This window comes from Melanerpes formicivorus, unplaced genomic scaffold, assembly GCF_026170545.1.
Source record: "Melanerpes formicivorus ecotype bairdi unplaced genomic scaffold, bMelFor1.0.p_v2 SCAF_81, whole genome shotgun sequence".
NCBI lineage: Eukaryota > Metazoa > Chordata > Aves > Piciformes > Picidae > Melanerpes > Melanerpes formicivorus.
The window spans coordinates 1,646,732-1,668,881 of record NW_027142433.1 but is presented as its reverse complement, the minus strand read 5'-3'; the positions used below and the strand labels follow the sequence as shown (position 1 = coordinate 1,668,881).

Sequence of the window (22,150 nt, the reverse complement as noted above, 5' to 3'; positions counted from 1 at the left end):
TAATGAAGCATTGTGAACTGAGAGTGGCTGGAGCTGGTGGGGATTTGTCTGCAGAACATCAGCAGAATCCAGGAAATCAGAAGGTGTCCAGGGATTTGGGCAGAGATGTTGAAACAGATGAGAAACAAGGATAGCATTGAGTAAACAACAGCACAGAATCACAGAGCTGGCAGGGCTGGAAGGGAGCTCAAGGCTCAGCCAGTCCCAACCCCCCTGCCATGGGCAGGGACACCTCACACCACAGCAGGTTGCTCACAGCCACATCCAGCCTGGCTGCAAACACCTTGCAGGTCTCTTCCAACCTGGTCTATCCTATCCTATCCTATCCTATCCTATCCTATCCTATCCTATCCTATCCTATCCTATCCTATCCTATCCTATCCTATCCTATCCTATCCTATCCTATCCTATCCACCTCCAGGCAGGAGGCTTCCACCACCTCCCTGGGCAGCCTGTGCCAGGCTCTCACCACCCTCCTGGGGAACAACTTCTTCCTCACAGCCAATCTCAATCTCCCCATTTCTAGTTCTGCTCCATCCCCCCCAGTCCTATCCCTCCCTGACACCCTCACAAGTCCCTCCCCAGCTTTCTTGCAGCCCCCTGCAGATCCTGGAAGGCCACAATGAGGTCCCCTCAGAGCCTTCCCTTCTCCAGACTGAGCAGCCCCAGCTCCCTCAGCCTGTGCTCCCAGCAGAGGTTCAAGCCCTGCTTCCTCTAGCACACTCAGCCAGGTATTAGGAGCATTAGTTTGCAAGATGTACAGGAGGCAGTGGGTGCCCTGGCTTCATGTTTAACCTTGTTAGTAGTGGATTACCCAGAGGAGACCATCTCCCAGCCTGGAGAAGAATCCTTTTATCTGCTTGGAGAGCATTGCTGCTCCACCCTGTTCTGCCTCCCCAGGGACTGAGCACATCCTGAGCTAGCATCTGGAAGTTAGCTGACAGCAAAGCTTCCTCCCAGCTCTTGGCTCTTCTTTTAAGCCCACCTGAATTCTTTGCCCACCTGCAGAGCTCTGGGGGCTGGAAGAGGATGGCTCTCCCTGGGAGGAATTGGCAGAACTTTCAGGGGAAGAACTTCTCCCCTCCCATTTTTCTCTCCTGCCTCAACTAGGTCTCCGTGGAAGAGGGGAAACAATTCCCACTGCCACTTCCTTGCCCTTCCATTCTTTTCCTGCCCCAGCCCTGGCAGAGGAGATTAAAGGAATCCAGGTGAAGTGGCCTTTGCTTCTAAACTTGTTTGGAACTTCGTCCCCTGCTTTCCTCTGCAGGATCTTCATTTGCCTGTGCACTGAAGTTTTACCCATGACACTGTTTCCAAACAGCAGCAGGTTACAGTCCAGAGCCCTCTGAGCTATTTGGACAGCCCCTTCCCTGCAGCACTGTCAGCCTTTTCTGTCAGGGCTGGAAGGGAGCTCAAGGCTCAGCCAGCTCCAACCCCCTGCCATGGCCAGGGACACCTCACACCACAGCAGGTTGCTCACAGCCACCTCCAGCCTGGCTGCAAACACCTCCAGGCAGGAGGCTTCCACCACCTCCCTGGGCAACCTGTGCCAGGCTCTCACCACCCTCCTGGGGAACAACTTCTTCCTCACAGCCAATCTCAATCTCCCCATTTCTAGTTCTGCTCCATCCCCCCCAGTCCTATCCCTCCCTGACACCCTCACAAGTCCCTCCCCAGCTTTCTTGGAGCCCCCTTTGCCTTCTGAGCTCTGCTAGAGGCTCTGCCTTTAGTTGGTCTGAGTACTTTCCACTATCAGCTTCAGAGAGAACTGGTAGGGACAAAGGTTGGGAAGTAAAAAGAGTTCTGTCAGTCACTGTCTCACATGAGTCTGCAACCAGCACCAGAACAAGAGGACACAGTCTCAAGCTGTGCCAGGGGAGGTTCAGGCTGGAGGTGAGGAGAAAGTTCTTCCAAGAAAGAGGAATTGGCCACTGGGATGTGCTGCCCAGGGAGGTGGTGGAGTCCCCATCCCTGGAGGTGTTTAGGAGGAGCCTGGCTGAGGCACTCAGTGCCATGGTTGAGTTGATTGGATGGTGCTGGGTGAGGGCTTGGACTGGATGATCTCAAAGGTCTTTTCCAACCTGGTTGGTTCTGTATCTGTTCAACATGTTTAAGTATTGATTTCTTGTGAAGAGCCTGGGAGCTGGTTGCACCTTGGTGCATGGCAATCCTCACCCTCTTAGCACCTCTACATTTTGCCCCACCTATTCCCCAGCCCCTTGTCAGGCTTGTCAGGACACCCTGCTGCATTCAGTCAGTACTTGGCTGTCGGCTTCTCCATTGTGCCTTCCAGATGCTCTTGCAACCTTTTACCCTTCTCCCATTTTCCTGCTGGCTGCTGTCCCTCAGCACAGGCTCTCCTTGGCCTCTGCCTCAGCCATGCCCAGGTTTTGACCTGCTGCTGCCCAATGACAGCCCCCGGAGTTTGTGCACAAACACAGTGCTCACAGGATGCTAGGGGCTGGAAGGGACCTCAGGAGATCCTCCAGTCCAACCCCCCCTGCCAGAGCAGGGCCATATCCTCCAGTGCAGGTTGAACAGGGACACATCCAGATGGAGCTCCAGGGAAGGAGACTCCACAACCTCTCTGGGCAGCCTGCTCCAGGGCTCTGGGACCCTCCCAGTGCAGAAGTTCCTCCTCATGCTGAGCTGGAACCTCCTGTGCTGGAGTTTCCATCCACTGCCCCTTGTCCTATCCCAGGGAGCAAGTGAGCAGAGCCTGTCCCCTCCCTCCTGCCCCCCAGCCCTCAGCTATTGATAAACATTGATCAGATCCCTCTCAGCCTTCTCCTCTCCAGACTGAGCAGCCCCAGGTACGCAGAGCAATTCTACCTGATGCTACCAAAGGACCTTAGAGCTGGCAGAAGCAGAGCTGGGTAATCCCAGCCCCACTGGTTGTGGGTGGTTGTGGGGCCCCCAGTGGTGTGCCTGTGGTGAGCAGTGCCTCCAGGAAGAGCTGCTTGCAGTTTCTCATGGGAATGGAAGCCGACTGCAGTTTCCACTTGGGCTCCAGCATTTGTTTTCAGGCAAGGCCTGTTTGTTATGCTGGATTGCAACTATTATTTTAGCAATCTAACTATGCACTTGAGAGCAGTTAAGGCTCCAGCAGATTTCATTCCTAAATTTGCTTTCATTGTAATTCAGAGGCCTGTTGGCTCACCCCCCCAGTTCCAAGCTGCCACAGAGGCGGTGCCGTTCTGGGGCTTTAAATGGAAACAGCTGCTAATAGCCTTCTATTTACTTAACTGCTGTGAAAAATGCAGAGGGTTAGAACATCAATCTTTGCATCAAAATAATCTATAGGCTGCAGCATAGCTGAGCCACTCTTCCTCCCCCAGGCACAGGCCTGCTGTCTCTGCAGGACGCCTGCAGCTCTGCGGCGCGGCACACACCACCAGTAGCCCTCTGCGTGCAGCACACAGGAGGCAGAACATCTGTGCAGGCTGGCAGCATAGGGGACAGAAGCCACTCTCATGGCTGGGCAGGGACTGGCTTGAGAGCAGCCCTGAAGAAAAGGCCTTGGGGGTGCTGGGGGATGAGAAGCTCAAGAGGAGCCAGCAGTGAGCACTTGCTGCAGCCCAGGCTCTGCTTGGCTCTCTGGGCTGCAAGAGAAGTGTGGCCAGCAGGGCCAGGGAGGGGATTCTGCCCCTCTGCTCCACTCTGCTGAGACCACAGCTGGAGCTCTGGGGCCAGTGCTGGAGCCTCTGTGCCAGGAAGGCTCTGGAGGGGCTGGAAGGTGTCCAGAGAAGGGCCAGGAGGAGGAGCAGAGGGCTGGAGCTGCTCTCCTGTGAGCACAGAGTGAGGGAGTTGGGGTTGTGCAGGCTGGAGAGGAGAAGGCTCCCAGGAGACCTCATTGTGGCCTTCCAGGATCTGCAGGGGGCTCCAAGAAAGCTGGGGAGGGACTTGTGAGGGTGTCAGGGAGGGATAAGACAGGGGGGGATGGATCAAAACTAGAAGTGGGGAGATTGAGATTGGCTGTGAGGAAGAAGTTGTCCCCCAGGAGGGTGGTGAGAGCCTGGCACAGGCTGCCCAGGGAGGTGGTGGAAGCCTCCTGCCTGGAGGTGTTTGCAGCCAGGCTGGAGGTGGCTGTGAGCAACCTGCTGTGGTGTGAGGTGTCCCTGGCCATGGCAGGGGGTTGGAACTGGCTGAGCCTTGAGGTCCCTTCCAGCCCTGTGACTCTCTGATTCTGTGTGCTCTGTCCTGTTGGCCAACTGCTGATCCCAGCCACTTCCAGCAGCCTTCCTTGTGAGCATCTCTCATCTGACCTAAGAGCCTGCCAAAGGGCTCTGAAATGATAGGCATGGTGATTCAGAGAGTCAATGACCAATCTAGTGGCAAGGCTTTTTGATCCACACTGGAGCAACTGCTGCCACCAAGCAGGCTGATTCCTTGCACACAGCTCCAAAGCAGCTGCTCTCAGCTGAGCGCCGGGTGCGAGCCGATGTCCAGGGCCGGCAGCAGGCTGCCTGGGAGAGCTCCATGAGGCAGAGAGAAGGCACACAGGCTGAGAAGGGAAATGAAAACAAGAGCAAGTGACAATGTTCTGAGAGTTCCCACGTCTTGGGCTTGAACAAACAAAGTCTCCAACTTCCTCTGCCTCTGGTCAGGCAGACAGGAGATGCCATTCCCACCCCTCGGAGCAAGGAGCACAGTTCCCAGTCCAGCACTGAATGAATCACAGAATCAACCAGCTTGGAAAAGACCTTCAAGGTCATCCAGTCCAACCCAACACCCAACACCATCTAATCAACCCAACCATGGCTCCAAGTGCCTCATCCAAGCCTTTCTTGAACACCTCCAGGGATGGGGACTCCACCACCTCCCTGGACAGCACATCCCAATGGGCAGTGACTCTCTCTGTGTAAAACTTCCTCCTGACCTCCAGCCTGAACCTCCCCTGGCACAGCTTGAGACTGTGTCCTCTTGTTCTGGTGCTGGGTGCCTGGGAGAAGAGACCAACCCCCACCTGGCTCCAACCTCCCTTCAGGGAGGTGTAGAGAGCAAGAAGGTCTCCCCTGAGCCTCCTCTTCTGCAGGCTAAGCAACCCCAGCTCCCTCAGCCTCTCCTCCCAGGGCTGTGCTCCAGACCTCTGGGGCCTCACTGGTGAGCCAGGACCAGTGGTAAATGGTGAGGGTGGTCTAAATCAATACACAGCCTTCAAGAGCAGCTGACTGCCCTGGAGGGTCTCTTCTCCCAGGCACTCAGCACCAGAACAAGAGGACACAGTCTCAAGCTGTGCCAGGGGAGGTTCAGGCTGGAAGTGAGGAGAAAGTTCTTCCCAGCAAGAGAGATTTGCCACTGGGATGTGCTGCCCAGGGAGGAGGTGGAGTACCCATCCCTGGGGGTGTTTAAGAGCAGCCTGGATTGGATGTGGCAGCTGGAGCCGTGGTTGAGTTTTCAGGAGGTGTTGGGTGAGAGCTTGGAGTTGATGATCTCTGAGGTCTTTTCCAGCCTGGTTGATTGTATGATTCTCTGAAAAGCAGAGCTGATCAGAGCAGAGTACTTCCCCCTCCCCTTGCCCTACATTCCTTTGCTCATCAGAGTTCCTCATCACTTAGGTCCAACCCCGAACCTGCTTCCAGCAGATTTTGTCCTCTCCGTGGGACTTTGCTCTCCCCAGCCACTGCCTGTGGATGTCTGTTGCCTTTCACAGGAAGGAGGAGATTAAATTATTCAGGGAAGTATGAAAGCAATGGTTGAAGAATCTGCCCCCCAGAGCCCTGGGAGCTGTGTCACTGGGGTTCATGTTTGTTCAGTCAGGCAGGAAACGATCAAGAAATGAAATCATGGAGGCTGATTCCCCAATGGCTCTCCCTAACGAGCTGTTTACCTAAAGTGCTGCACAACTAGCCTCCTTTTTGTGTGTTCCAAAGAACAGGAAGATGATTTCACAGCCTCTTTTGTGCCTGCTGCTGTCCCCCTGTTAGCACAAGCAGGGCTCTCTGCTGGGGGTTTAGTGCTAGAGCAGGGCAAGCCCCAGGGTGGCTGCTCTTCCTTGTGTGTGGACAGGAGAGATGCTGCAGGTGGCACTGCACTGCTCAGGCCACATCTTGAGTCCTGTGTCCAGTCCTGGGCCCCTCAGTTTAGGAAGGAGGTTGACTTGCTGGAAGGTGTCCAGGGAAGGGCAAGAAAGCTGGGGAGGGGTCTGGAGCACAGCCCTGGGAGGAGAGGCTGAGGGAGCTGGGGTTGCTTAGCCTGGAGAAGAGGAGGCTCAGGGGAGACCTTCTTGCTCTCTCCAACTCCCTGAAGGGAGGTTGTAGCCAGGTGGGGGTTGGTCTCTTCTCCCAGGCACCCAGCATCAGAACAAGAGGACACAGTCTCAAGCTGTGCCAGGGCAGGTTTAGGCTGGAGGTAAGGGGAAAGTTCTTCCCAGCAAGAGAGATTGGCTATTGGGATGTGCTGCCCAGGGAGGTGGTGGAGTCCCCATCCCTGGAGGTGTTCAGGAGGAGACTTGATAGGGTGCTTGGTGCTGTGGTTTAGCTGATTAGGTGGTGTTGGATGGTAGGTTGGACTTGATGATCTTGAAGGTCTCTTCCAACCTGGTTTATTCTATTCTGTTGTCTTGGGAGCACACTAATGCTAATGAAGGGGGTAGAGAATGACTCAGGCACTAACTGGACCTCATGCTTGGCATGTCCCATGCCAATGGTGCTGCAGCAGATTGTTTCTTCCATCCAAAAGACAAACTTCAATAAAACCCACGGAGTAGAAGAGAAAAGAAAGCCAGGGAGAAAAGAAAACTGCTGTGGAGTGGCAGAAGGAACCAGAAGGGAAAAGAAAGCCAGGGAGAAAAGAAAACTGCTGTGGAGCTGCAGGAGGAGCCAGCTTTGGGTTGGGATGTGCTGCCCAGGGAGGTGGTGGAGTCACCATCCCTGGAGAGGTCTTGAAGGAAAGCTTGGCTGTGGCACTTGGGGGCAGTGGTTCAGCTGCTGTGGTGGTGTTAGGTCATGGGCTGGGCTTGATGCTCTCAGAGGTCTTTTCCAGCCTCAGTGACTCTGTGGACTAAGCCTGGATGTGTCTCACTGCAGCTCTCTTCTCTTCCAGATGTTGGTTATCCCTGGGTGCTGAGGCTGCTGTGTAGGTTTGCTCTGCCAGCACAGGGAGCACTGTGCTGAGAGCTGTGCTGAGAGCTGTGCTGCAGCAGCAGGGAGGAGAAAGTTCACCCCAGGCTGTGAGGTTGCCACTGGCCTCTGGGCTGTGTGGAAGGGTGTTTGTGCAGCACATCATAACTCCAGCCTCCAGCCCTGCTGATCTGCCCTCATGCATGTTCAGAGGCTGTAAAGCCAAGGTTACATAATTCCTCTTAGTGTTGAGTTAGAGGTGGCAAACACAGCCTTGTGTTTATGATAGCCAGGGCCAGCTCTGCCAGCTCTTTATTCCTGCAGTGATCTGGAACAGAATTATCCCCCATGAGGTCACCCTGCAAAAATGCTAAACACTGCAACAGCCTTAGCAGAAGAGCTTCACATTTGTGAGCCCTACCTTGAGAACATCCCTGGAGTGCAGCTAGGGATCAGTCAGAGCTCAGCAGCCACAGAGGGCCTGTTCCAGTGTTTGGATTGCAGGCTCCAAGGAGACTGCTGCCAGCAGGGCCAGGAGGCCTTTGCCACCTTCCAATAGCCCCAGCTCTGCCCTCCCCACTGCAGCCTTCCTCACCCCCTTCCTACAGCCCACCTTCTCTCTCTGGTGCTCCTTGGTGTGCTTCCTGGGTGTCCTCTGGCCTTGATCCCCTGTGGCAGGGACACTGTGGAAAAGTGTTTGGAAAAGATGTGCTGAGCATCCTTGGGAACATTCCTGGGCATCCAGCTCCTCACTGACTCCATCCTGCCCTGTTCTGTGGTAGCCCCAGAGGAAGAGACTGTGGCAAGCTGCACAGGGGGAGGTTTAGGCTTGATCTTAGAATGAAGTTGAGACACTTGAAGGTGTCCAGAGAAGGGCAATGAGGCTGGGGAGGGGTCTGGGGCACAGCCCTGGGAGGAGAGGCTGAGGGAGCTGGGGTTGCTTAGCCTGCAGAAGAGGAGGCTCAGGGGAGACCTTCTTGCTCTCTCCAACTCCCTGCAGGGAGGTTGTAGCCAGGAGGGGGTTGGTCTCTTCTCCCAGGCAAGCAGCCCCAGAACAAGAGGACACAGTCTCAAGCTGTGCCAGGGGAGGTTTAGGCTGGAGGTGAGGATGAAATTCTTCCCAGCAAAAGAGATTGCCCCTTGGGATGTGCTGCCCAGGGAGGTGCTCAAGACAGGCTTGGATGTGGCACTTGGAGCCATGGTTGAGTTGTCAGGAGGTGCTGGTTGACAGCTTGGACTTGATGATCTCTGAGGCCTTTTCCAACCTGATTGATTCTATGATTCTAAGTTCTTCCCAGACAGAGAGATTGCCCTTTGGGATGTGCTGCCCAGGGAGGGGCTGGGGTCAGCATCCCTGGAGGTGTTTAAGAGCAGCCTGGGTGAGGCACTCAGTGCCATGGGCTGGTTGATTAGTTGGGGTTGGCTGATTGGTTGGATTGGTGATCTTGGAGGTCTCTTGCAAGCTGGCTGATTGTGTGTGTGATATCCTGTGTGTCTCTGTGTGTGTGTGTGTCTGTGTGTGTGATGCCCTGTGTGTGTGTCTGTGTGTGTGAGAGACCCTGGCACAGCACGAGTGCCTTCTGGGTGAGTGCTGCTGAGGAAATGGTTGCCAGGTGGAGCTGCCCTCATGCTGAGGGAAGGGGCAGCTGTGTCTCAGAGCAGGGCTGACAGGGCAGAGCTGTAACCTGCTGCAGCCAGGAGCCAGAGGTGTCTGCAGTGGCAGCCGGGCGTCGCTGGGCAGCCTGCCCCTGTGCCGCTCTCTGATGAGCAAAGGCTCTGGGTCAGAGAGGCTCCTGTGGAGGAAACTGCTTGCCCCACACAGGCAGAAGCTTCACAGAGATGGTGTTAAAAATACCCTTCTCCCAGCAAGAGCTGATCAGAGGAGCTAAACAGATGAGGTAATTTGAGGTATCCAAGGGAGACAGGTGGAAAATTCAGCTCAGGCTCTGGATGCCATCCAACCTGCAAAGGCATTTCAGCTGCAAGGGAGTGCAGGCTCTCACCAAACTCTCCTCCTCAATCAGTGAGACACTCACACTAGGGCACAAAATGGTCTTGGGTGAGAGAGGAGCTCCATGGCCATGCAAAAGTGATGCTCCTCTTACAGGACAGAGTAATGAAGCCAAGCAGTTGGACGAATGTTGCCAGTGAGTGCCTCCAGAGTGCAGTGCTGAAGGAACCTACTGCAGGTCAAAGTCAGGGGCTGGATGAGGAGAGGAGAGCGTCAAAAGAAGAACCAATAAGGTAAAATGTGAGGAAGATTGATTAAAGATTAAAGCTCAGTGCAAAAGTCTTCAGAAGGACCCTGAAGCCCCCCAGTGGGGTTAAGTAACACTGAGGGCCAGTCCCTGCAGGAAGAAGTTCCCCTCTGCACAATAGACACTGCAGCCAAATGAGGGAGCAGGGGGGAAAGAGGACAGTTTCTGGCAGACTAAATGTCAAAGCATAAGAAGTCAAGCCAGAAGGTCTTGAGGAACAGCATGCCTGAGGCATACAACAGCAACAAAAGCACTTCTCAGAGGCAGCTTGCCAGGGAATCTGCAGAGCACCAAGGTGTAAAAGGGGAGTGAGGGCTGAAGCCAGCCCTGTTGAAGCTCCTGTGCTGGTGTTAACCACTGAGGCTGTATAAATACCTGGAGATTGCCTGGTGACAAATAAGGCAAAGTCTCTTCAGCCACCTCCAGAGCTGTGAACAAATCAGGGCTTACATTTGCACAGGCTGGCTGGAGCTGTGAGAGCTGAGCATGGCCTGCCACATACAGCAAGCTGGGGATAGAGGCAGCACAGCTTCTGCACAGGCTCACAGCATGCCAGGGGCTGGAAGGGACCTCAGGAGATCATCCAGTCCAAGCCCCTGCCAGAGCAGGAGCAGAGAACCCAGCACAGGTCACACAGAACACATCCAGAGGGGGCTGGGAAGGCTCCAGAGAAGGAGACTCCACAACCTCTCTGGGCAGCCTGCTCCTTTCACAGTCAAGAAGTTCCTCCTCATGCTGAGCTGGAACCTCCTGTGCTGGAGTTTCCATCCACTGCCCCTTGTCCTATCCCAGGGAGCAAGTGAGCAGAGCCTGTCCCCTCCCTCCTGACCCCCAGCCCTCAGCTATTGATAGGCATTGATCAGATCCCTCTCAGCCTTCTCCTCTCCAGACTGAACAGCCCCAGGGCTCTCAGCCTCTCCTCCCCAGCTGCAGTCCCTCAGTCATCCTGGCAGCCTCCCTTGGACTCTCTCCAGCAGACCCCTGTCCCTCCTGAACTGGGGAGCCCAGAGCTGGTTGCAGTATTCCAGGTGTGGCCTCAGCAGGGCAGAGTAGAAGGGGAGAAGCTCCCTGGCTCTGCTGGATGCACCCCAGGATCCCATTGGCCCTCTTGGCCACCAGGGCACATTGCTCAGAGGGAAGTCCTAGTGCAGAGCTGCACTGGGGGCCTCAGGGGGACAGCCAGTGTGAGGATAAGCAGGGTCTCTCCAGAACAGTGTCATACCCAAGTGTTCCAAGGGTAGCTCTTCAGACACTGATAGAAGAGCAAAGCTGCTGTGAGACAAGAGGCAGGGCTCACTTGGGGATTAATCTCTCTGCACAGGTGGAAGCAGAGGCTCACATTCTGCACTGTAAAGGCTGTTCCCAGCAGCCTCCCACACAGCTCTGTGCTGGGGACCTGCCCACACTTTAGGTACAAGCTGGAAGATCTTGGGAGGGAGTGAAACTCTGGTCAGCAGGTCAAATGGTGTGACAGGGAGGCAAAAGAGTCTTCCTGAGCAGACATCCAGTCTCAAACTGTGCCAGGGGAGGTTGGGGCTGGAGGTGAGGAGGAAATTCTTCCCAGCAAGAGAGATTGGCCCTGGGGATGTGCTGTCCAGGGAGGTGGTGGAGTCCCCAGCCCTGGAGGTGTTCAGGAAGAGCCTGGCTGAGGCACTTGGAGCCATGGTTGGGTTGATCAGATGATGTGGGGTGAGAGGTTGGCCTGGATGATCTCTGAGGTCTGCTCCAGCCTGGCTCATTCTGTATTCTCTTTATGCTGCATCCCTATAAAACCAGCTGCAAAATCAGTTTCCTTTCCTTTTCCCTCTCTCTCTCCTCCCAGGAAGGATACAGAGTCCCCATCCCTGGGGTTCAAGAGGGGATTGGCTGTGGCACTTGGTGCCATGGTTTAGTCCTGAGGTCTGTGGTGCCAGGGTGGACTGGATGATCTTTGAGGTCTCTTCCAACCTTGGTGATTCTGTGTGATTCTGTGTGTGTGTGGGAGACACCCAGGCTCTTACCTCTCTTGGCAGGGGATTGGGAGCTGGAGTTGCCCAGCTGGATTTGTGCTGTGTCCCAGGGCTGTGCTATGGAGGGTAGAGAGGCTTGGTGGGGAGGGGGCTTGAAGGCTTGGCTTTGAGAGCCTGGCTCAAAGGGAGGTTTGTGTGCAGCTTGGGCTTAGTGAGCTTCTGTGTTGAGCCCAGCCTGTGGTTTTGGTTTGGGTGGTGTGTAGTTGTGAGCAGCCTTTCCATTTAAACTTTGCTACCCCATCCAGTGCTTTCTGGGAGCAGTCTTCTTTTGCCCCTTTGGAAGAGGTAGGAGAGCAAATCTGCCTGGCTCCTAACCACACCCCAGGCAATGGCAGGTTCTAACCAAGCTCTCACTGCTCAGAGGAGCCACTGTGCATCCTTCCCTGAGCTGTTGGCTTAGCTGAGGAAGAGGAGCACTATAAGCACCCCCATGGGAAGGGCAATCAGACACTGGGATGGGCTGCTCAGGGAGGTGGTGGAGTTGCTGTCCCTGGAGGCAAGACTGGATGTGGCCCTCAGTGCCATGGTCTGGTGGATGTGGTGGTGTTAGGTCATAGGCTGGACTGGATGATCTCAGAGGTCTGTTCCAGCCTCCACAATTCTGTGATCATTTATTAGAGAGGCAACAGAAAACAAGCCCTGAGCTGGCTTCCCAGCCCTGCTGAACCCCTGGCTTCAACACCACAGAGTTTTGCTCATTGGTGTTTGCAGATACAGGGAAGACAGCAGAAGATGCAGGAGAAGGCAGCAGGAGTGCAGAGTAGCAGCTTCCATGGCTGAGGGGTGGGCTGTAACACAGCCTGAGGAACCATGACTTGTGGTGCCTGTGCAGAGCAGCCATACCTGGGGAGAGCCAAGGCTGGAAAAGGAACCAGCCAGCCCAGCTTGCTGGCATTTGAAACCAAAGGAAGCATTGGGCCAGAGAGGTTCCCCTGCTCTAACAGCATCTAGAGTCACAGAATCAATCACAGAGAGGTCCAGGCTGGAAGGGACCTCCAAAGCTCATCCAGTCCAACCTCCTCTGCACTCAGCAGGGACATCCCCAGCTAGATCAGGCTGCCCAGGGCCCTGTTGAGCCTCACCTTTAATATCTCCAGGGAAGGGACCTCAACCACCTCCCTGGGCAGCCTGTGCCAGAGTTCCACCAGCCTCATGGTGCAGAACTTGCTCCTAGCATCCAATCCCAATCTGCCCTCTCTAGTTTGAAGCCATTGTCCCAGGTCCTGTCCCTGCAGCCTTTGCAAGCAGTCTCTCTGCAGCCTTCCTGCTGGCTCATCACAGGGACTTTGTTAACGTGGATTCAGTGTTCCTGACTGGGGCCCATGGTGCTGTGTGGATGGGGCAGCAGCCTGGCTGGCTGGGAGGTGCTAGGGGAGCCAGAGGACTGAAATGTCCAAGATCTCCCTTAACCTGTCTCAGAGGCTGGGGGCAGGCAAGCCCACGGAGGTGAAACCATTGCAGCTGCTTTGTTTGGGAATAGTTCCAAGCAGGAACCTGCTTCACAGAACCACAGAGTTGTCAGGGTTGGAAGGGACCTCAAGGCTCAGCCAGCACAGGGTTCCTGGCTGCCTCAGCACAGGGCTCCTGGTCCCTGCCCTTAGGGGACCTCCTGGTCCTGCTGGGAAGGTGCCTGCAGCCCCTCTGCTCTGCTCAAGCTCAGTGCCTGCTGCATGCTCTCCGCAGATCAGCTGCTGGCACCAGTCCCTGGTGGGCAGGAGGTGTCTCTGTGCTTTGATTGTCAGCTAGAGAGGAGTGGAGTGGAGTGGAGTGGGGTGGAATGGAATGGAATGGAATGGAATGGAATGGAATGGAATGGAATGGAATGGAATGGAATGGAATGGAATGGAATGGAATGGAATAGACCAGGTTGGAAAAACCCTTCAAGATCATCAAGTCCAACCTCTCACCCAACAGTATCTTCTAAGTGACCTCTGAACCCATCTGTCACAGAGTCACAGAGCTGTCAGGGCTGGAAGGGAGCTCAAGGCTCAGCCAGTTCCAACCCCCTGCCATGGCCAGGGACACCTCACACCACAGCAGGTTGCTCACAGCCACCTCCAGCCTGGCTGCAAACACCTCCAGGCAGGAGGCTTCCACCACCTCCCTGGGCAGCCTGTGCCAGGCTCTCACCACCCACTTGGAAGAAGAGAAGTCAGCTGGGTGCCAGTGCAGTTGCCTGCCTTGCCTGCAGTGCTGCTGCCTGACAGCCAGCCCGCGGCCGCGCTGGGAGCCGTGCTGGCTCGTGGCAGTCAGTGTATTTTTAGTGTGTGGCTGTGAGAGTAGCACTGCTTCAGATCTATACTTATTTGGTAGTGTGCACCAACCCTTCAGCTGGAAACACTGTCCAGATGTGCTGGGTAGGACAGTCAGGGCTGCCTGCTGGAGAGGAGCTGGGAGATGTAATCGATGTTTATAAATATCTGCGGGCTGGGGATCGAGAGGGAGGGGACAGGGACAGGCTCTGCTCACTTGCACAGCACAAGGGGCAGTGGATGGAAACTCCAGCCCAGGAGGTTCCACCTCAACATGAGGAGGAACTTCTTCAGTGGGAGGCCCCCAGAGCCCTGGAGCAGGCTGCCCAGAGAGGAGTCCAACACTTCTGTGACTGCCTGGGCCCAGCTTGTGCTGGGGGTTTGGCTCAGCCTGCAGGAGCCAGGGAGCCTGGGGGAGGAGGTGCAGGCAGGGAGCAGCTCCTCTTGGCACCGTTGCCTTTGCTGTCAGTTTGAAAGGGTTTACCCTCTTAAGGACAGCTTTTAAACCTGTTAACAAATAATTAGCTGCAACACAGCCTCCTGGCCTGGGCAGGACAGCTCCTGGAGCCCCAGGCTGTGCTGTGGCAGAGGTGGCCTGCTTGGAACTTCAAAGAGGAGCAGTAAAGCTATTTATGAACCCAGACACCTCTGCAGGAGATCTGTTGCTGTGCTTGGGCTTATGTAATCCCACAAAGCACCACTCAGAGGTACCTCAGCACAATAAACTTGGGAAATCAGCACTCAGTGCTGCTGCCTGCGGGCTATGGAAGCAGCCCTGCGCCAGGCACCTTGGCAGCAGTGCCAGCCAGCAGGCAGCAGCTCAGGGCTGCCAGCCCTGCCTCCACAGACACCCACACCTGCCTCCCTGAGAGGCACCACGGGGGTGTGCTCAGGCAGGGCAGGGCAGGGCAGGGCAGGCTCGCCTGGCACACTGAGATCAGTCACACCACTGGGGAGCTCAGATCTCAGCAGAGCCTCTATGGACCCTGTGCTCCCCTGAGGTCTCCCAGATCTTTGTAGTGCTGGAAGGGGAAGGAACAAAAAGCCTGCCCAGGCTGTTTTCAAAAGCTCTGACGTGGGGATCACCAGACAAAAGTGTTCTCTGGGTGAGGTCAGACCACAGCACCCCCTGAAGAGCCTGCAGCTCCAGATGCTGCCCACTCACTGACAGGGGATTAGGGAGGGCACAGCTGAAGCTGTCCAGCTACACAGCCTTTGGATTTACACTGGCCACCAAGGCAGCATGGCATGGATCTCATCTGAACTGTGGGTGCTGCAGCTGGCAAACCCAGCTCAGGTGTCTCTGACAGGGCCTTTCCCAAGCTGCACTGCTTGGTCTTGGTCATGAGCAGAGAGCAGGGGGGCAGCCCCCTGCAGCTCACAGAAGGGCAGGGCCAGAAGGAGCAGGAGAGGCTGTGAGTGCCCATGGCCTGTGTGAAGCAAGAGACAGCTACCCCAGGCCTTGGAATCACAGAATCAACCAGCTTGGAAAAGACCTCAGAGATCAGCAAGTCCAACCTAGCACCCAGCACCTCCTGACAACTAAACCATGGCTCCAAGTGCCACATCCAGTCCCCTCTTGAACCCCTCCAGGGATGGGGAATCCACCACCTCCCTGGGCAGCACATTACAATAGGCAATCCCTCTGCCTGGGAGGAACTTTCTCCTCACCTCCAGTCCAAACCTCCCCTGGCACAGCTTGAGACTGTGTCCTCTTGTTCTGGGGCTGCTTGCCTGGGAGAAGAGCCCAACCCCCACCTGGCTACAACCTCCCTTCAGGGAGTTGGAGAGAGCAAGAAGGTCTCCCCTGAGCCTCCTCTTCTCCAGGCTAAGCAACCCCAGCTCCCTCAGCCTCTCCTCCCAGGGCTGTGCTCCAGACCCCTCCCCAGCTTTCTTGCCCTTCTCTGGACACCTTCCAGCAGCTCAACATCTTTCCTGACCTGAGGAGCCCAGAGCTGGACACAGGGCTGAAGGTGTGGCCTGAGCAGTGCTGAGCACAGGGCAATGTCTTGTCTGCTGGGTGGCTGCCAGCCACAGCGATCCTCTGGTCTCCCAAGGTAGCTTCATCCAGGGCTTGTATTTCACTACCCTTAGGAAGCTGGTGAAAGCTCACCCTGCTTGTCTTGGGTTGCAGCTGATCATTCCTGCTCCTGTCACGCTGCTGCCTTGCCCTCCCCAGGGACCCTCTGCAGTCCCCAGGCTTTTCCTGCAGTGCTTCTCCCCAGCCCCCTCCTGCACTCCTGGTTTCCACTCCCCTGAGCATCGTGCTGCCCTCTGGCCCTGGTTGAAATGCATCCTGAAGAACCTTGGCCAGCTTCTCTCTTTCATCAGAGCTGCAGCCCCGATCCAGTGCCCCGAGGTGGCTGAACCCTCTCCAGCTCAGCATCACGCAGGCAGCGCTGCGAGCGTGCTCTCTGTTCCTCGTCCAGATCATGGAGCTCAGGATGGAGCCTGCCCCTTCCCCTTGACACTGAGTTGGTTTTTCCAGGCCCTGGCTGTGCTGGCTGCATGCAGCTCACATTTGTCTGTTGGAGCATCACGTGGGCTCAGGCAGAGCCTCTCCAGCCTCTGGGCCTCTCTGGGCATGGCTTCAGCCTGCTGCTCTCAGTGCAGCTGGGCCAGGCCCCCAGCAGCAGCAGCAAAGACTATCCCAGCCCCTCTTCTAAGGCAGTTTGGTGCTAATGGCAATGGAAAAGGCTGCTGGAAATGCCTGTGCTGGGAGCTGAGCCCTTCCTGCTGCTGTCATCATCCCTGTGAGACAAGAGCCCTTGCAGCAGCTCCCAGCAGCACTTCTTCATCAACAGTACCCTCAGCACCAAAGGGGAGAGAACCAAGCACCTTCCTGACACTGAGTGTCCCTCCTGGCATAACTCACAGAAGCAGGGCAGCATTCAGGCACTTGGTAAAGGCCTGAGCTGGGTGTCTGAGTGCCCTCCATACCTGCTGGCCTGAGAGGCTGCTGAGCCTGATGGATTCCCTCCAGAGCAGGGCCACAAGAGTGAGCAGAGGGCTGGAGCTGCTCTGCTGTGAGCACAGACTGAGGGAGTTGGGGTTGTGCAGGCTGGAGAGGAGAAGGCTCCCAGGAGACCTCATTGTGGCCTTCCAGGATCTGCAGGGGGCTCCAAGAAAGCTGGGGAGGGACTTGTGAGGGTGTCAGGGAGGGATAGGACTGGGGGGGATGGAGCAAAACTAGAAATAGGGAGATTGAGATTGGCTGTGAGGAAGAAGTTGTTCCCCAGGAGGGTGGTGAGAGCCTGGCACAGGCTGCCCAGAGAGGTGGTGGAAGCCTCCTGCCTGGAGGTGTTTGCAGCCAGGCTGGAGGTGGCTGTGAGCAACCTGCTGTGGTGTGAGGTGTCCCTGCCCATGGCAGGGGGTTGGAGCTGGCTGAGCCTTGAGCTCCCTTCCAGCCCTGACAGTTCTGTGACTCCTCCCAGCTAGCTCAAACGTGGTGGCCTCAGAGCACCTCCTGCACAGGGTAGCAGGGCTGTGGCTCACTGACTTGTGGTCCCCTTGGCTGTGTGTGGGGGGAGCCTGTGTCAGTGCTGCCAGAGGCACAGTGCCAGCTGGCCAAGATGGGGCTGCTCTGCTTCCCATGGTCCCTGCTGCCACCCACACAGCACAGCTCTCTCCCTGCCAGGGGCTGCTCCCTGGGCTTGCTCTTCCCCTCTGTGCTGAGCAGTGCAGTGCCAGGGAGCCTGTGGCCAGGCTGCTGTGCTGGCTGCTGCAGGCAGACAGGGGAAGCTCTGCCTGCCTCCCCAAGAGGCTTTCCTGGCCCTGGCCACCACCCCATCCCATCCCATCCCATCCCATCCCATCCCATCCCATCCCATCCCCACTCCATCCCATCCCATCCCATCCCATCCCATCCCATCCCATCCCATCCCACCTCACCTCACCCACTGGTGGCTCTGGAGCACACTTTCTCACACAGCTGAGGTCCTGTCGAGTTGTCTGCAGTGTGAAAGCTGCAGAGCTGCCTTTCCAGCTGACTCTGTCCCTAAGGAGCTGATCTGTTCCCCTTTGCTCTTCCCAGCCCAAAGGCCTCACTCACCTCCACCAGATTCTCCTTGTCCCCCCCAGCTGCCCTGTGCAGCCCCCTGGCCCAGGCAGCACCACCAGCCTCCTCCTCTCTGCCATGCAGCCCTAGAGTCTGAGGCAGGCAAAGGATGAGAGCGAGGGTGTCCTGGTGGGGGGCTGGCCTCAGAAGGGCTGCTGGCTGGGGACACAGCAGCCAGAGCTAGGGCAGGGCTTTGCCACCAGCACCCTGAGCTGGTTGCTCAGTGGCACACCCAAAGCCTTTTCCATTTCCAGCTCTGCAGGTGGAAGCTTTGATTTCCCTTGCAGGCTCCTGGCCCCTCCAGCAAGGGTCTGCTCCTGCTCTTCATTACTCCACCAGACTTGATCTAATGGCTTCTACAGGTGCTGTGGGGTACCAGAGGGTCCAGCCACAGTTGTCAGCTGTTGTCCAGAGTCAGAGTTAATCCAGGAAAGCAGTAAAAATTAGTAATGTGTATTGCATTCCTGCAAGCCATAAGCTTTCCATTAGATGATCCTCATCCTCCTCAGCACAGAGCCCTGCCCGTGGCAGGCAGCGCTGCCGGCTCCAAGAGGCAAGGCTGCTGCTGTCTGGAAACCTGATCTCTGCTCTTGCATTCCTGGACACGGTGTCTATGCAGGGAATAGTCTCCCACCTTCAAATCCAGGCAGCAGATGCTGGCCATGTGCACAGCCCCTGCCTGCAAGGCCCAGGAGCTTCCCCAGCAGCAGGCGTGCCCAGCCTGAGGATGCGCCGGGGCGGTGCAGCCCTGTGCTCAGGGCCCACGTGTGACCTGAGCCCTGCAGCCAGTCCTGGGCCCCTCAAGGCAAGAGAGATGTTGAGATGATGAGAGAAGGGCAAGGAGGCTGGGGAGGGGTCTGGGGCACAGCCCTGGGAGGAGAGGCTGAGGGAGCTGGGGTTGCTTAGCCTGGAGAAGAGGAGGCTCAGGGGAGACCTTCTTGCTCTCTACAACTCCCTGAAGGGAGGTTGCAGCCAGCTGGGGGTTGGTCTCTTCTCCCAGGCAGCCAGCACCAGAACAAGAAGACACAGTCTCAAGCTGTGCCAGGGGAGGTTTAGGCTGGAGGTGAGGAGAAAGTTCTTCCCAGCAAGAGAGATTGGCCACTGGGATGTGCTGCCCAGGGAGGTGGTGGAGTCCCCAGCCCTGGAGGTGTTTAGGAAGAGCCTGGAGTGCCTCAGTGCCATGGGCTGGTTGCTTAGTTAGGGCTGGCTGATTGGTTGGACTTGGTGATCTCTGAGGTCTCTTCTAACCTGGTTGATTCTGTGACCCTCTGACTGTGGTGTCTGGAGGCCTTGTCTGGTGCCCCCACAGCACCATGCAAGAACAGGAGCCAGATCAGGATGGTAATGAGGCTCAGTGAATCCCTTGGAGAGAGCTCCTTTCATTTTGTTAATCATCTGGTGGGCTCTAGCTCCTCCATGTCAGGAGGGCTCCCCTCAGCCAAACAGGCAGGAAGGGCAGCACTCAGCTTGCTTCAGCGACCCCCAGTCTTCAGTCACCCCTCTGCTTGAGTGGCTCAGGAGCAGCAGCTCAGTAATGAAGGTTGCTCAAGGCAAACTCCATCAGGGTCATTATGTGCAGCTGAAGAAGGGGAATGGAAAAGACATTAATTTCTAGGTGTGACTGCAGATGCTAAGCCTGGCCTGGGCCCTTGGAGGTGTCACAAGCAGGCTGGGACTGCGCTGTGTGGGATGGAGCTCCGTGTGTGCAGCTGCAGAAAAGGAAGGGAGTCCTCCCTCACAGCTCCTGCTCCACACACTGAGTTAACAAAAAGGCCAGAAAGTTCTGCTGGTGGTGCTGGTGGGGCACTAGCTTTAACTCTGGGGTTAACATGAACATGAGCCAGCAGTGTGCCCAGGTGGCCAAGAAGGCCAAGGGCATCCTGGCATGGAGCAGTGTGGCCAGCAGGAGCAAGGAGGTCATTCTGCCCTGTGCTCAGCACTGCTCAGGCCACACCTTGAGTCCTGTGTCCAGTTCTGGGCTCTCCTTGATTCAAGAAAGATGTTGAGCTGCTGGAAGGTGTCCAGAGAAGGGCAAGAAAGCTGGGGAGGGGTCTGGAGCACAGCCCTGGGAGGAGAGGCTGAGGGAGCTGGGGTTGCTTAGCCTGGAGAAGAGGAGGCTCAGGGGAGACCTTCTTGCTCTCTCCAACTGCCTGCAGGGAGGATGCAGCCAGGTGGGGGTTGGTCTCTTCTCCCAGGCAGCCAGCACCAGAACAAGAGGACACAGTCTCAAACTGTGCCAGAGGAGGTTCAGGCTGGAGGTGAGGAAGAAATTCTTCCCAGCAAGAGAGATTGGCCCTTGGGATGTGCTGCCCAGGGAGGTGGTGGAGTCCCCATCCCTGGAGGTGTTTAGGAAGAGCCTGGCTGAGGCCCTTGGTGCCATGGTTGGGTTGATCAGATGGTGCTGGGTGGTAGGTTGGACTGGATGACCTCGAAGGTCTCTCCCAGCCTGGTTCATTCTGGGTTCTGGGTTCTCTCTGCCCTCACAGAGAATGTGATCAACGGGCAGGACTATGAGGTGATGATGCAGATCGACTGCGAAGTGATGGACACCAGGATCCTCCACATCAAGAGCTCCTCTGTCCCTCCTTACCTCCGAGAGCAGCGCAGGAATCACACCAACACCTTCTACAGTGCATCTCCCTCCGTCCCAGAGACTCCCCACGCCCTCAGGGCGATTGTCAAGTCCCTGCAGTAGCTCCTGTGGCAGCCAGCGCGGAGCAGGTCCTGCTGCCAGGCTGAGCCCCTTCCCCGGCAGGTGTCTGGGGCTCCTGGCCCAGCTGCACAGCAAGGGCAGACCCCACAGCACCCAGCCCTGTGCCTGACCCAACCCAGTGGCCACATCCTGCCCTAGAACTGTAGAGCTCAGCTGGCCCCTTGCCAGGAGCAGCCCTGGAGGACCCACGCAGCATGCAGCCAGAGGTGGGGGTGAGGCACGCTGCCGCCGTCCCGCTGTTGGCACCAGCAGCTGGCTGGCACAGGGGGCACACAGGCTCTCCTTGCCACTTATGCACTGCCCAAAACCAGGGCTTGGTTGGGGCTTGGGTTGGCTTGATTTTCTTTTGCCCCTGTTAATCCACCTCCCGAGGCGAGGTGCTGAGCGCTGGGGTCCTGCCCAGCGGCACTGCTGCCCGAGCCCCTGCCCAGCATCAGGCCTCCCTCCCTGCAGTGTGCTCAGAGCAGCTCCCAGCTGCAGGGAGAGCCACAGCCCTGCTGAGCCCCTGCTCAGCATCAGGCCTCCCTCCCTGCAGTGTGCTCAGAGCAGCACAGAGCAGCTCCCAGCTCCCAGCTGCAGGGAGAGCCACAGCCCTGCGCTCCACGCTGGGTCTGCTGCTCCAGCAGGGCTGCCACCCTGCACCCCAGGAGCAGGAACATCCCTCCTCTGCCAGAGGGGCTGGGCTGGGCCTGGCCAGCCAGCACTATTCCTCAGCACCCCCACATGCCTGCCCACCTCCCTGCCCACGCAGGGCAGCCCAGCACCATCCTCCCAGGAGGGGTGGTGGGAACCTGCACTCACAGCTGAAGCACTACAGGCTGCCTCCAGCCATGCAGCTGTGTGGCAGGGAGGCTGAGGCTTGTCCCCAGGCAGGGTGATTGAGTGCAGCACACTTCTCCAAGTTCTACTGCTGTTTGTTTGGGTTGGGGTTGGGGGTTTTTTGGTGTGGTTTTTTTTGGTTGCTGTTCACCCCCCTCCCCCTCCCTCCTCTGTTGTTCTGTTGTTGTTGTTTGGGTTCTCTGTTTTTTTTGAGGGGGTGATATTTAATGCTTTCCACTGCTACCAGCCTACAGAGCAGTGCTGGCCCTGAGAGGGCAGATCTGGGACACAGCCACAGGCAGGAGCTGGGCCCAGGGGTGCAGGGAGCACTGCGGTGCTCGGCTGGGAAGAGCCAGCGGCCAGCAGAGCTTCAGCCTTGCCCTAATCACTTCAGCATGTCACAGTCGATTCACTCCCTGCCCCCCTGTGCCATTAGCACAGAAGATGATAGGCTTGGGTTTGCCAGCCAGCTGCCTCTCCTCCCCTGGCTGAGCTGCTGACTGATGGGGTTTGAGGGGTGGCATTGTTCAGGATTTGTGCGTGTGGCCCCTAGGAAATAATGGATAGAGGCTGAGCCTGCAGCGAGGCTAGCAGCGAGGGGGGGCGAGGAGGAGGGGGGAGGAGGGTGAGGAGGAGTGGGGTGAGGAGGAGGGCGAGGAGGAGGGCGAGGAGCAGTGCAGCCCTGTGGAGTCTGTGCCGTGCAGGAGGCTGGGGCAGCCTTGCCCTTTGCCACGTCGTCAGCGGCGCGCAGGCCCCCGGCGCTGCCGGGAAGCAGCCGGCCCCGGCCAGGGCTTTGGCTGCGCTCCTTGCACCGGTTCCTGCTCCTGGCCCCAGCCCCTCCTGACCGTGGGCCAGCTCGCACAGCGCTCAGCAATGAAAGCCCTGGCACTGCCCCAGCCTGAGGCACGCAGCAACCCCGCTGCTGCTCCGGGCAGGGGGCTGGCTGCAGGGGAGGGAGCCTGGCACAGCCCAGCGGGGCAG

At 57.1% G+C, this 22,150-nt stretch overlaps 1 protein-coding gene across 2 annotated transcripts in view; it reads left to right on the top strand.

The window, feature by feature from the left end:
- ATF6 (activating transcription factor 6) overlaps positions 1-21,797 on the top strand; it is a 90,534-nt gene extending 68,737 nt beyond the window's left edge. For both annotated transcript variants that reach the window (XM_068164579.1, XM_068164578.1), the window contains exon 16: positions 20,124-21,797. In XM_068164579.1, the coding sequence (XP_068020680.1) occupies positions 20,124-20,332 (209 nt within the window). In that variant the 3' untranslated portion in view covers positions 20,333-21,797. The remainder of the gene's footprint in view (positions 1-20,123) is intronic.
- Positions 21,798-22,150: the final 353 nt, after the last annotated feature.